The sequence below is a fragment of the Bombus pascuorum genome, chromosome 9, assembly GCF_905332965.1.
Source record: "Bombus pascuorum chromosome 9, iyBomPasc1.1, whole genome shotgun sequence".
Taxonomy (NCBI): Eukaryota; Metazoa; Arthropoda; class Insecta; order Hymenoptera; family Apidae; genus Bombus; species Bombus pascuorum.
Window position 1 is genome coordinate 4,055,039 of NC_083496.1, and position 14,968 is coordinate 4,070,006.

General features: G+C 42.7%; 2 protein-coding genes across 3 annotated transcripts; both read left to right on the plus strand.

Moving 5' to 3' along the window:
- The first annotated feature begins 3,443 nt into the window (after window positions 1-3,443).
- On the plus strand, window positions 3,444-7,863 carry LOC132910945 (43 kDa receptor-associated protein of the synapse homolog). Its single transcript, XM_060967154.1, has 10 exons — window positions 3,444-3,466; window positions 3,676-3,892; window positions 4,626-4,777; window positions 5,586-5,732; window positions 5,884-6,043; window positions 6,138-6,338; window positions 6,439-6,537; window positions 6,646-6,837; window positions 6,972-7,171; window positions 7,260-7,863. The coding sequence occupies exons 1-10, from the start codon at window positions 3,459-3,461 to the stop codon at window positions 7,465-7,467; spliced, it is 1,584 nt and encodes a 527-aa protein (XP_060823137.1). The 5' UTR covers window positions 3,444-3,458; the 3' UTR covers window positions 7,468-7,863.
- Window positions 7,864-8,187: 324 nt separating this feature from the next.
- Window positions 8,188-14,052, plus strand: LOC132910939 (protein PAT1 homolog 1). 2 transcript variants are annotated; one of them, XM_060967145.1, is made up of 9 exons: window positions 8,188-8,330; window positions 8,989-9,183; window positions 9,280-9,691; window positions 9,782-9,888; window positions 9,994-10,496; window positions 10,642-10,852; window positions 10,942-11,145; window positions 11,283-11,546; window positions 11,635-14,052. In XM_060967145.1, exons 1-9 carry the CDS (start codon window positions 8,292-8,294, stop codon window positions 11,890-11,892), a joined length of 2,193 nt encoding a protein of 730 aa, XP_060823128.1. In that variant the 5' UTR covers window positions 8,188-8,291; the 3' UTR covers window positions 11,893-14,052. The 2 variants fall into 2 exon arrangements, with proteins under 2 accessions (XP_060823128.1, XP_060823129.1); XM_060967146.1 differs by lacking the exon at window positions 8,188-8,330 and adding an exon at window positions 8,632-8,652.
- The last annotated feature ends 916 nt before the right edge of the window (window positions 14,053-14,968 follow it).

Below are 14,968 nucleotides of genomic sequence, written 5' to 3' on the forward strand. Positions count from 1 at the left end.
TTGCCGGATACGGAAGAGATTCCGTTCCCGTGTGCTCCATCGCATATTAGTATATGTGTGTGTGCATATGTATCCGTGTAGAGGAAGAGAAAGAGGACAGAATAGAACAGGGGGTTGTAGGAGGGAATGGCAATGATCGGTGGAAAGGAGAGGCGAGGTAAAACGTGGCAGGGCGATGCGGCAGGAGGCGAGGAGAAAAGCGAGAGCACAGTGCGAGGGTGGCGAGACGAAGAGGGTAGGGTAGTGTTGGAAAGCGTGGCTGAGGGGTGAGGCGAGGTGAGGTGAGCAACGGCGGGGAGTGTTGGAGAGAGGCGGATAGGAAGCGGAGGGGTTGAGAGGAGAAGAGAGGACAGGTCGGGGGTGGAAGAAGAGAGAGAGAGAGGAGAGAGGAGAGAAGAGGGGTTTTGCGAGGGGTTTGCGAAGGGGTGAGAGGTGGTCGGGAAGGAGAAGAGAGAATCGGTCGGGTCGTGTGTTGCGGGCTGCTGCGGCTCGGGCGCGACAGTTCTACCCCAACCATTGCCGGTTGATTTTCGCGAGGAAGCGAGCGCGTCCACGAGGTAACGACAGAGGGACGATATCTTCCCGACGGTTCGGGAACGGTCGAACGACGGATCCGGTCGTGGTCCGGAACGATTCGACCGAGTTTCCGAACTCCTCGGACCATCTCGTACGTCGATGTAAAGCGCAACGCGCGCTCTCGACGCTGTTCGAGATCGTCCAACAGATATCTCTCGAGATTGCGTGACGACAGGACACGAGACGAGCCAACGAGAGGGAGAAATAAGAAAGAAGAGGTGGCGAGAGTGGAGTGTGACGAGCGACGAGGAAAAAGCAGAAGAAGGAACGCGACAAGTCGCGAAGGAGAATAAGAGGGAGATTCGGTCGGGAACACGGGGAAAACCGTGTCGGACTGAGATACATTTGGAGACCGTGTTGAATCGAGCGAGATCGTTGCCGCTACCGATTTTACGAAACCGAAACGCCACAGGACGCGTTTCGATCCCGAACGCGTACGACCTTTCGGTTTGGAACGAGCGGCAGATTCGAAAGCCAAGTTCTCCTCGTCCCCGAATCGGCGCTAAAAATCGTCTTCGACGACTACCTTCTCTCTACCGATCTCGGCCGCCATTACGGTTACCGTAACGATCGCAAATCGATTCCTTCGTTTCGAAGCCTTTCGTTCGATGCTTTGATCCGGAACCGCTTTGAGTTTCCCCTTGATACGCAGATCGGTATCAAAATTGCGTTTACCAAACTCGTGACTGCGTCGTGGTAGGCGTCGCAGCGTCGGTCTCCGCGAATAAGACGAATAATCTTCGGTCCCGCGCGAATCCTTTGTCATTTCGACTGTCTGAAGTTTCGAGTCGAATGTGCGTGTGTGTGTGAGTGCGCGTGCGTACGTACGACCAACTTTCGATCGGCCTTCGCAGGACGAGACCGAAGATGACGAAAAATGAAGAAAAGAAACGAACGAACCGATGATCAGAAAATCACCTGAGGAAAACTGTAACGAAAGAACCTGATCATCGTAAAAGAAACACGCCGTGTCGATTACGTAGCTCGTTGCGACGCATCGCGCGTCGTCGATCGAGATCGAGCAAGTGACACGACGCGACGTTCTCGGACGATGAAACGAACGAGTTAACAACGCGACACGTTACGACCGAACCTTTTCGGTCGTGTTCTACCTTTGTCTTTAGTACCATTGTGTTCGATACCAAATAGTTGTTACGTATCTATATATATTATATATACACACACACATACACACACAACGCGTGCTTCGGTTCTCACAAACACTCAGACGCGAGAACGTACGCGAAGATCAGCGGCGCGCGTCATTCTATCTATGTACATGTCTCGTTACTACGTTAAAGATTATAGGATGTTATGCGTTTAACGATAATCAGTTTGAATAGAAGGGGGAATAAGACGCGGAACGCTCGAAGCGTGCGAAACACAAAGAGTCAAGTATATAGTATAGTAAAGCGCGAGAGCCGTGACTTTCTGAGACATCGCTCGATGGGAAAGATACGGTCGATCGGGCCGTACGAAGATAATCGAATTGAAAATAAATTGCCAGAACGTTAATTATTTACCGCTTGATAGTCGGTCCCTTTACGCGTGGCTCAATTCCTGGCACTCGTCGAATACATCCCATTCCGCGATACTTACCACCCACCCCTGTGCCCTAATTCTTCTCGTTTCAATCTCTCTTCCTTTCCTCTGTTCTTTCCCTTTACCACTCTCCCCTCTCCATTCCCCTCTCTTTCTCTCCCTCTTTCTCTCTCTCTCTCCCTCTATCCTCCATCCATCCATCCTTTTCTCTCTGGTCGTTACCGTAAAGTTCTTTCGTTCCCTTCTGGACAAACTCTCGGAAAGCAAGCTCTCTCGCGCGATGCTCAATTAAACGCAAGTACAAAGACTCGCGAAAACAGAAACTCTATTTTTCCGAATCGCGCGAATGTAATTTACTCCGTCGACACGCAAAAACAACTCGTCCAAACTCAAGTATAACGGATGCGTCGCTAAAAGAAGCTACCTCAAAACATCGTACTAATTTCTGTTTGATCGGCACCGACGCCGATCAGCCGTGGATTTCCTTCCTCGAACGTTTCGTCGAATCGAGATCCGAACGACTCGCGAGACCGAAAGAGTCGAGACGACGAGACGTACACTCGTGATGGCACATCGAGCGTCGGTACGACGTAACGAGAGGGATATGTTGTGCCGTTTCGGGACGACGACTCGCGAGCATCGTCGGAGCAATGCCGCTGCCGACGGGGGAAGTTGATATGCTCTTGTTGTCTGAGAGTATCGGAACACCCATACCGGAGGACGAAACAACGAGGAAAAACAAAAGCAATCATGTCGTGGGAATCTGTCTCTTCGAGAGATTACCTCGGGCAAGTATCGACCCGGGCGAAAAACTCGTTGAGACGGCAAGTACGAGTAAACGGTTCGTTTGCTCGCTCGAAATAGGTTTCGGCTTTCTCTCCGGAGAGTCGAAACGCGGAAGGAAACGGAACGGAAGGGGAGGGGAGGGGCAATTGTCGCGGTACCGCGGCGGTACTCGGCAAGTTGGTATATAGGTCAGGAAAAGAGGTCACAGGTGCCTCGCCCACGGTGACTAGCACACAGGTCGTTCGTCTCAAGCTGGCAAACGGAATTTCGCGATCGGACACGCGCGCTTCTTCAACGCTGACAACCGCCGTAGCCGTAACTGTTATTGTTGCCGTTGCTGCTGCTGTTGTTGTTGTTGTTGTTGTTGTTGTTGTTATTGTTGTTGCTGTTGCTGCTGCTGCGGTTGCTACAACCAATGGGGAAGCGTCGCGTCGCGTCGCGTCAATGAGATACGTGGTACGCTCGTACGTCGACTTTGTTTGGCCGACGATGCAATCGCGATCGCGTTCCAAGATAGTATAGTAGCTGGAGGATAAAAAGGGCTAAGGGTCGCAATGCAGTGGTACGTTGATCCGAAACGTAGATAGGCGTTGGCGGTAAGAAAATCAAGACACGATGGCTGGAACGACGCCAAACTGTCTCCGGTAACCGCGTGACAGAGGCACGATCCTCGATCTCGACGCTTGGTCGTACGCTTGGTCCGCGAATCGAAAAACAACGATACGCTCGACGAGTTGAACGACGCTCTGAATCGTTGCTGGAAATTTACAGCGGACCGGCCAGTCATCAACTCTCCGCAACCGCTCTGCTGGGAAGTCCGGACGGGTCGCGGCATCCGCTCGACGTCTGCGAATTCACCGAAGACGACTATCGTCATCAGAATTCGAACGGAAACGGCCATTACCAGAACGGCAGGTCCGGCTCTGGTCTCTGGGAATGTCTGATAGGCTGCAGACGTCGCTTGGACCAGCACATGGCTCGGAGACGGGTAAAACATCGCAAATTTTCTATCTCCGAGCGACCGCGACTTTTTATCGCTATCCGAGACCGCCACGCGACCGTCGCCTCTTTTTTCTCCCCTTTCCCTCCTATCTGCATGTCCCTTTCGCCCCTTCTGCCAATCTCTCGCTCACGGTCATTGTCGAGAACGCGAACGAGGTGCACGCGACGGTGATCGCCAGTCACGCTAGCCGTAAAATCGATCCGTGTATATTCGTGTTCTCGCATCCTTGCGACGTGTATCCAACGATCGCGCGATCGCAAAGAGAAGAGAGGAGATGAGAAGGGAAAGAGAGGCGACAGCGGTGAAAGGGGAGAAATAAGTCAGGAAGGAAAGGGTTTCCGGTTGATCGGAAAAACGCTTAAAACGCTTAAACTCGTCGAGCGTGTTAGTCGCGTTGCGTTTACACGTTGCCGCGTTGCAGTCTGATCGCTTTGCTCCCTCCGGTATCGTCGAGGTCGACCGTGCGCTATTTATGTTACACGGGATCGGCGGATCTTAAACCACCGGTGGAGGAAGTTCAAGGCCGAATCGATACGACCTTCTCCCTCGTCGCTTTAGCTTAGCGATGTTACGCGCGACGCTACAACGAAACGGAGCTTGGAACGCGTAACGCGAACGATTTTGTTTCCGGTGGTGCCGCGAGCGCAGCCGCGAATAACCGCTACTCCGTCAAACGAATACGAATTTCCGCATTCCGCGATGATTTCGCTTGTTTCAGGTGGAACAAGGCTTGAAGCTGTATCGCGCTCACAAACAGCAGGCTGCTGTTCGCAAATGGAGGGGTGCATTGAAGAACATCAGGCAACGAGAGGATAAGTTCGCTCTTCTCGGCTATCTGTATCAAGCCTATATGGATTGGGGCAAGTATAGGTACGTATTTAAAGATCGAACGGAATCCTTCCACGCTTCGACCTACCTTCTATAACGCTAGTGTCTCTCTTCCTCCTTCGAACGCTTCGAACGTTGTTCTGAAACGTTTCGTTGTACGTTATTCGAGTCGAAATACGCCCTGCATTCCGAACGAGTAGTACCGATATCGAAGTAAATGGAAAGTGGGAGCGGAAAACGAGACGGCAGGGAGAGAGGGAGGAAGAACGAGAGTCGGATGAGGAGGAGGAAAGATGAATGAAAAGAGGGAAACGAGTCGGGTTGTTTCGCCGAAAGGCACCGGTTGTCCAGGCTGTTCAACCCACTTCACCGTTATGGAGAGGCACTGTCGTCGGCCTTGTAGCTTTATATCAGCCTTGTAGCTACGAACCACGAAGAGAAAAGAGCTTAATAGAGAGTCTGTAAGCAAGAGACGGTGTTTAGTCGGTAAGTCGTCGCGATACTTCGAAAACGTTCGAAAATCCTTGATATGGAAATCAATCTGTTTCGTTGGTCTCTTCGGAAGCGAGAGGCGAAGCGCCAGAAGCCAGATGCGAGAAAAGAACCAGCCATCCAACCAACCAAAGCGTTCGCTATTGCTCTTGGATGCTCGTTACGCTCGTTCTCCGCTGAAGGAGCGTTCGGCGCCTCTCCACCTCTCGCCACTTACGGTCTTCCTTCCGTTTCTCTTACACGTTCCGCGAATGGAACTCTCGACCTTGATCGAGTAGAATCACCGCGAGAACGAGAGCAATAACGATACGATACGCGCGATAACGATACCTCATCGTACACATTGATGTACTTTCAGAGATAGCATCGATTTCGGGCACAAACAGTTGTGCATTTCCGAGGAGTTGGATTCGCCGAACATGCGGGCAGAGGCGTACTTAAATCTGGCAAGAGCGCACGAAAGATTGGGCGCGCTCGATAGGGCCTTGGATTATGCCAGACATAGGTACCCGTCTCTTTCTTGGTATTCGCTATAAGTACCATAAGTAATCCTTCGAATCTCTTTCGATTCTCGAGTTTTTTTCGTCATTGATCGATTCGTCGACTCGACAAGGATATGAACGATCTTATTATTCTATGTGTACGTTATCTCGCAGCTTGTACAATGAATGCGACCAGTGCGCGACTGCTGGATTGGTTCATCTGACCGTAGGCAGAGTTCACTTGGAATTAGCAGGATTTTGCAAAGCTTTGGAAGCTTTTCAGAGAGCTCACAAAATTGCTCACTCGATTCAGGACCCGTCGTTGGAATTACAGGTAAGTAATTGGAAATTCGATAGCTACGACGCAAGATGTTGGTGTGTTTGTACGTGCGTGCGTCTCTGTGTATCTCGTATTTATCGATTTGCAGGTATACGTGGGATTGTCGGAGCTGTTCTGCAGATTACACGACGCCGACAAGAGCGCCAGGTACGCGGCTAGAGCGTACGATCTATCGAGAAGCTTGCAGCTAGGCGACTTAAACTCCCGACATCATAGGGCGGCTCTGCTTCAAATGGCAGCGGCGCTTCGAAAAAAAGGAGAACTCGGCGACGCCCACGATTACTGTTCGGTAGGCGGTAGAACTTGATCTTCCTGACCTTCTGCGATCCACAACCGTCCGTCCGTATCTATCCGATATCCGTTTCTAATTTTCACTCTTTATGTCGTAGGAGGCAACGCGATTGTCCCTTGTTTCTGGAGATCAGGCTAGCTACGCCAGAAGTATACGAATAATGGGAGATATTTATAGAAAGAAATCCGACATAAATGTAAGTAGGTGTAAAATGTATGAAAAGCGAAAGAACGAATTATCGTTGCCACGTAAACAAACGGAATAGGTACACGTAGTTGCGTGTTACGTATCGAATCGGTCGTAGAAAGCATTCCGACAGTACGAGAGCGCGATGGGTTCCGCGGCAGCGACCGGAGATCGACTCTGTCAAATGGAAGCTATGGACGGTGCCGCGAGGTGTCTCGAGGCTCTTCGACTGCAACACAAAATATGCAACTGTCGTCCACTCGAATTCAACACCAGGCTGCTCGAAGTAGCTGGGTCGGTCGGTGCGAAGGTAAGAGATCCTCCGTCTTTGCCTCTTCGGTCTTTTACTTCTCACTGATCAACTGGCTTCTGTCTTTTTCTACTCCCGTTCCAACCCTCGTCCCACCGTATGCCACTGTTCTCGTCCCTTTTTCTGGAACGTAGTTCCTTGTAAGAACCGTGAGATCGAGGCTCTCGCGAATTTACGGTTCTCTCGGAGACGAAGAGCAGAAGGCTCATCACGAGAGATTAGCCACGGCGATGGAAGAAGATTTAGAATTGCGATGCGGTGGCTGCAACGAGCCTTTCGGCCTCGAAGCCGATTCCTTGGAAGCGCTGCCTTGCTCTCATATACTGCATGCCAGGTGAAGCGAAATCGAAAACGTAAATTTCCTTCTTCCCTTTCGTTCGAGTCGTTCTCACTAATTTAGACCGCACCCGTGTTATTTACAGGTGTGCGTACGATATCTTGAAGAGACGCGACAAAAAGAAGAAACGTCTGTGCCCCGACTGTCACAAGTCCGTTAGTTCACGATTGTACCTGCATTGCGAAGATCCTCACGGCATGAATACTTTGAATCACAGTTCCTTGAGTCTGGCGTCGTTAAGAGCCAGCAGTCTAGCCACGTTGGACGACTGTCACGTCACTAGCAGCGTTTAAACCTGGCGATACCTTCATTGCATCTACTTACTTAAGTACTTGCGATTTCGTTCTCGAGCTCGATAACGCGCGCGCTCTTCGATAACGTTCGTTGTTCGCCGATAACGTTTCGCACGAGTGCAAACGCAGGCGCACACGCACGCGCAAATGCAAGCGCGCCCACTCCTATATCCCGAGTCCGAAGGTGCATATGAGCATACACGTTACCCTATTATATTTCAAATTTTCCGGGTATACGGAGTATCGAGCTTGCACAGTCTGCCAATTAAGCGATTAGACTTAATGTTCTTTAACGCGTGGATCATCGTTCAACGTTTAAATTAGGATGAAGAAATTTAAAGAATATTAGCACGATTCAAAAAGACTTGATGGCAATAAAAATGCACATTCAATTCATTCGTCTTTTTTAATATACTTCTCCCCTGTTTTGTGTCGTTCAAGTTATTATTCGAATTATTGAAAGCAAATAATCGAGCGCAAATAACTAGCGTAATAAATACCATATGCACGCGTAGTCTAGGAGCGCCTCGATATCCTTCGCATTCTTGATGGCGATTATGCCACTAGGACATTATATACACACAACTATTACGGCTGATTCAAGCGAGAAAAACACACAACAAAATTTGATAATGTCTTCCCATTGGTCTAGTTCTAACTTCTAGCCATGAAGTAGTAAATATTCTATAGCTTTTCTAGGAACGAGCGCGACATCTAGAATACAGCTGTGAATTTATATAGTATGACCGCCATGACAGCTGATGCATTTCGTATCGCTTGACGTTTGGTCAGAACATGTCATTTTGCACATTTAATTTCAACAAATGGCAGACTTCTTTTTCGGTTTTGATACGTCGCTTGCAGTAAGTAAGCTTTTTTCTGTTGGACGAACCTTACATTTCGAACTCTATTTCAAAAGAGTGGACGAAAACAGCGCGACGAAAATACGAGATCGTGCACGACTTTTTCACTAAGAATCGCGTCGTGGTTTCCCCGGAGTAAAAAGAATTGAACGGTGTTCGTGTAGTTCCTCGATAGCCATTATCTTATTTATAATATATGAATCGACAAAGTCTGTTTACCTAATTTCTAATATTTTGAATTTGCATATTATTTCTTTATGCATACATATATCGTTTCTAAAGTACGTAGTAGATATCAGTACCTCCTCGAGTCGTTATGGAGGTACGTCGCATAACCTCACCAATGTTTGATCCCTTCAAAGGTCATTAACACTACCGTCTTCGTGTTAATTATTATTGTCCTAATTTTTCTTCTACTTTGTTTCGTTCTAGTTTTCCGTTCGACGACTCGTATGCCTATCGTTTCAACAATGCCAGAAGAACGAATGATCATTGAATAGTTTCCTATTACTCGCGTACCTTTATCTCATTATCCTGACGAAATTTTGTCTATCTCGTGCTCGAAAGAATTGATTCTTATCCACGATAGCTTGCTCGTAGTAACGTGTCTTTTTAGTTTATTTTATTTTATTTACCTTGTTTTCTCTCATTTATACAGAATAACAGTTTAGAGGATGGTCTTGGGTGTCCATTCGAGGAAGATGATCTGGGAGAAGAGGAAGAATATGATGCTCTAAACGATGAAACGTTTGGTTCTGAAGCCACTATTGGCGATTGGGAGAAAGACCATGAAAAACTTGCAGAAATTACAGAATCCAATCGTCCTCATCATCAAAGTATTTTGGACAAAAAAGTAAATGCTTCCGAGCGTTATCTTTTTTTTACAAAGAATATCTATATCGAATGGCGAACTAACTATACTTATTCGCTAATATGATTATTATTACAGAACGTAACTGATACAGATATTGAAGATAATTTATCCCACTTGGTACTTGATGAGAAAGAAGGTATCATTCCACGCCCTGGAGTATGGGATTGTCCTTCCAACTTATCTCTTCCTAAACTTCGACCACCGTTAAACTTAACGTCCCCATTAACCAATGTTTGTACCGTTGAACAACTAGAAAAGGGATTAATTGCAAACAGGCCACCACCTAGATTAAATAAACCTGTTCAGACGCAGCAGCAACAACATCAACAACAACAGAAATCCGATGGATCGCTTTTGTTTGAATCTTTATCTGCACCACCGCGCTTCCCACCAGGGTTGGGTATACCACCTCCGCATCCTGTTGTTTTGCCACCAAACGTGAGATTTCCTCATCCTCAGTTTTTACAGCACTCTAGATTATTACCCAGTAAGTACATTTTCGCAATAATTAAATTTTAATTTTAATACAAACACGAATACATGTTTTCTTCTAAAATCATCGCATTTATTTCCATAGATCAAACTGGAAATGTATTAAGATATCCTTTAGCGGCACATTTGATGCTCCCACATACTACTCAGAGACAACCAATTCATAATTCGTTCTGCAATAATTTTCCACCAGTAAGTTTTATCGTTTACTTGACAGTTACTTCGACATAAATCTTTTAAGAAAAGCTTCGTAAGAAAAGTCTTTTTTCTTTACTAAAATCTATCGTATTTTTGCAGCAAGCACCGCTTTCGAATTTATGTCCTCCTCCGTTCTTACGAGCCGACCATAGCATAATACCACCTTTCTCTAGCAATCAGACTGGTCATCAGCAACAGCAACATTCTTTTTCGCATTCTGGAAATCAAAGAAATCAAAATAGATCTTTCCATCATGGGGAGCAACAAGGAAATCATCAACCATTTTTTAAAAATAACCAGTATCATCGTAACCATGATCGAAATAATCAGCGACAATATCATTATAATCAACACTGTCAAGGAATAAATGGTGTGATAGGTTCGGGAGAATACGACGAATACGCCGGTCTCATGAGTAGTCGAGAGAAACAGTGGTTAATTAATATTCAGTTATTGCAACTTAATACAAACGAGCCATATGTCGACGATTATTACTATATCGTTTTCTGCGATAGAAGAAACAGACAGAGTATAAATAAAGAACAAAAAGATAAAAAACAACACAACAATAACAATAATAATAGTTATCATAGAGATTCCAGGTGAATCTTTTTCTTCTATTTCTCTCTCTCTCTCTCTCTCTCTCTCTCTCTCTCTCTCTTTCTCACTTTATTTATTCTTGTTTTTCCCAATTTCGGGGTTTTCGCCTGATCTCTTTATCAGCGCCGTTATTACGTTTATTTCCAGGGATCGAGAACAACCACATGTGCTTTCAAGGCCCATATATATACCGACACAGTTTGAAAATTCTTTGGGAAAATTACAGTTTGCCAGTGTTATTGCACCACGAAAAGTCATTGACATGGATGTTGTACCAAATGGTGACCCTCAATTAACTACTCAAATGCAGCAAAAAGATACGAAACGGACAAGGCAATTGTTACTGGAAATTGAAAGGGTATTAGCTTTTTCTCCCGCCCGTTTAATTAGCAAACGTTCTATTTTGTTATCTGCAAGCATCTATTGCATGAACCATTATAATTTCAGTTATATATAATCCAATTGAGACTAGAAGACCTACACAATCCTTTGGCTCTACTTAATGAACGACAACAAAATCAAGAAGGCGAGAACGAAGCAAATAATCATAAGAAAAGCAGTACAGATTTAATAAATATGATGTTATCGGCTTTTCTCCAGTTAATACAAGATGATAAATTACCAAGCATGCTAAGTATTCGAAAAGGAAAGGTAAGTAAGAGTTAAGAATGAAATATTATACTGTTAAAAAAAAGTAGGAAAATTTAAAAACAAGGAAAAGGGAGAAACCCGTTTTTCTCTTTCTTAAAACTATGTCTCTATCGTTCGAATATCATTGTTTACCACAGACGCTGTTATTGAGGTTTTTCCCATATTTGAATGTAACGAAACATCGCAATCAATTAGAAGAAATATGGAATGTGATATTTCGAGGATTAGCTATGATAGGACGTAGAGATTCCCATCTATTGATGAGTCTGCATTCGGAATTCCAACGTTGGTTCAATACCGTACACAACTTCGGTACAATACTTCGACTAGCTCGATCGCTGTCTGATTCCGCCAGTCAACCAATCAAGAACAACAGTTTAGCTTTTGCTCTGACAAACAAGGTTTGTTTATTAATCTTACTGTTAAAACTTTTATGTTTCCACATTTCTTTGTACATCGATTTCTACATTTGTACGCTTTTCTGTTTAGTTTGGTGTATCTGTAATTGCTTCGATGTTTGAACAAGCAGAAAAATTATACACCACGGATGATTCTTCGTCTTCGGATTGGTCGTCCTTCGTAACAAACATCGTCGAAATAATTGGTGAAACTCCACCCTGTGTTGCACCTTGTCGACCGATTGCTGCAAATACGCTCAATCAGCATTTAAATCGTCTATCTCATTTAAAATGTGGGAAATATACAACTCTGGAACTTCTACTAACCGATGCCAATCCTTCTCGATAGTTGAACGTTATTGGATATTTTTTGGCATTTCATAAAACTTGCTTTTTATTATTATCATTATTATTATTAGCTGAACGACAAATTACACTGAAGGAAAATCTCAAATATTTTAATACTGTTACAACGGTTAAGATTAATCAAATATTTCTTGCATATAACTAAATACTTTAGTATAATCAATACCCAAGTTCCACATAATAAACACATGCCTCTTGCGTTTATTTGCATACATAACGGTATTTATTATATCGATAATAACGCGATTATTGCTTAATATATCTTGTATGGTGTTTATAATTTTTCTTTTTCTAAGTTCACTACGTAAAGCAGGTATTGATTATACATATTCAACGCATAGCTTACACATCTTATTTTCCTATGCTCTTTGTTCGTCGTTCTCCTATTTTTCCTTTTTTGCTTTTGTAAAATATATTTCTAGCATGATTTTTTTTAAAAGGCAATCCAATTCCTATATTATGTCTATTATAACATAATACCTCGCGGTTTCGTAGATGTGTACGGTATATTGTCTAAACCGCGTTCGAACTTTATGCCGTTAACATCGTTCATGGATCCAATCAATGTCTTTTCTTCGATAGATGTTGAAACAAATACTCCTTTTTATCGAGAATATTTCCTTCCTTTCCTTTCCGTCGTTGTACATCTCTTTCTTTCTTTTCGTATATTCCATTCCGTTTTCTTTTTTTTTCTTTTTTTTTTTTCTTTTTCTTTTTTAACTAATTTTCTTTTTCCTCGGCGAACGAGGGGAGAGGGAGAGTGAGAGTGGCAGTCTTTTTATCTTTGTTTCGAACTAAAACATACTCGCGTGTTTCTGCTAGATAAATGGCAATGCTGTACCCATAATCCATAAACTTGCAAAAAAAGATAAAAAGAGATTGCGTTGAAGTAACTGGTAATTTACTAATTTCGTAGAACATTTTGAATGCGAAATAGTATGCTACGATAAAGTTATTTGTTAATCAGGATTAATTATATAAGATAATGTTTAATCTTTACGTAAGATTGACATTTACATGCGAAAATAGTTGATTGTTCATTCGTTTGCGTCGTATCTTTGAAAAGGTATAGGAATCATATATGCAATGATTATGTAAGTTTCTATATGATGAGTGCTGAAACATGGCAATGTTTTCATGTAACAATTAGTGTATTGAAAACTTGGGTCTGTAATATGTATAATTATATCGCGAACATTACAGAGACACGCGAACTTAACGATTTCATCTTGTCCGTCGTGTATTCGCCAATTATTTCACAATATCTGTTTGCAACTGATTTAATGCGTATTTTAAGAGCAAGACTATTATCGAACAAAATATTGCGTACCTAGTGTGAAATGGTCGCAAGATTTATAGTGGCAACTAGCAAAAGCATGGAAAGCGATTTAAAATATACGACGACATGGCCTTTGGTGCACAGCATAAACGGTTAATTTTTTTATTGCAGTATATATTTATAAATTCTTATGTACATTTAGCTTGTACATAGAACGACTCTGATGAATGAATGACTTCATATATTTTATAATCGGATGCGAAAAAGAGTATATTTTTCGCTTCCGCGATATAGCATTACGTCATTTTTGCAAGAAAAAAGGGAAAAAATTATAAAAATGATACAAAAAAAGATTGCATTATTTTTCAATGTCTATAACGATCGTGAAATCAACAAGTGATTCGACATGTCTGAGTTACAAATTAATACATATGTCGGATTTATATTAAATTATGTATAGCGTTACATCGCAACCCGACATAACACTCCCTCCTTCTGTAGCATAAGGTGATAATTTCAAACATTGCCAGTTACTTTCTCTTCCTATCAAAAATGTTTTTTAAGTTTCACGAGCTTTTAAATTCTCGGTATAGTAGTTTTGGTAAACTTATTATCCATGAATTAATTACCGCGATACAACAGGCAATACACATTATTACTGTGAAAAGCTATTGTTTACGTGGTGGACCGAGGCTAGTTGAAATTTCGTAAGAAACTAGATATATACTTGTCATTTGTAAAATAACGATCCGATTACCGAGTTGAAGCGAGCACATTTCGATTTCTTAATCTCGGATGAAAGATATTTGTTGAGACTGTACAAATTTTTTAATCTTTGAAATTAAACTGTATTATAAAGTTTAATTCGCGTTATCCCTTGCATATAATCTTACGAAACGCGTATATCTTTTTATTCCAATCGCCTGCTAAAAGTATCGCGTACTTACTGTACAACAATGCGATCGATGTATCTTTGATTATTATTTCATTGAAACGAGTTTAGCATGTATAATACATATTAACTAACAAAATATCGTTGACACATACGCGTAGATTTATGTATGTACTTATTTCCATACAACGCCTCGTATATATGTATGTATATATACGTATATCGACTAAAATCAACCGCGAAGTTAATCTCATGTACATAATATCTAACTACGAATAGTCAGTATGTATATCGTGTGAAATAGTAACTCGATTTCTCTTTTATAGTGCATGTTTTTAAATAAATACAGTAAGAAATTCCATAAGAAAAAGGAAAATTTAATATTTCGTAAACTAGATCGAATCAATCGAAGAAACAGTCGTTTTATCTTTCATTAAAGATATATTTTTATAGCAACATCGCATTCATTGTGTTTACACGAGCGATACTAGTAGAAACAAATTCAGACATAAAATTATCTTTTTGGAAAGAGAAATTTCCAGAAGGATTAATATTTGTTCATCAATTTCTACCTAGCAGTAGTTCGGTACACGAATAACAGTGAAATCGCGCATTGTACATACATTTTTAATGTGATCAGCGGTAATAACTCTACTTTAATATGTATGCACAGAACTGATATAGTTTAAATTTAATGAAATCTATATAAACCAATAAATGTTTTGCATTCTATAGAACTCGTTATTCAATATCATTTCACACTACGGTAATACGAGAAAGTTTACGAATAGATAAATGTCTTTTTATATAAGTAATAAAGAATACATTTATGGATTATATGTAATGTAATAATTACTAGAGTATTACAATATCGTTTAGTGTTGGTTA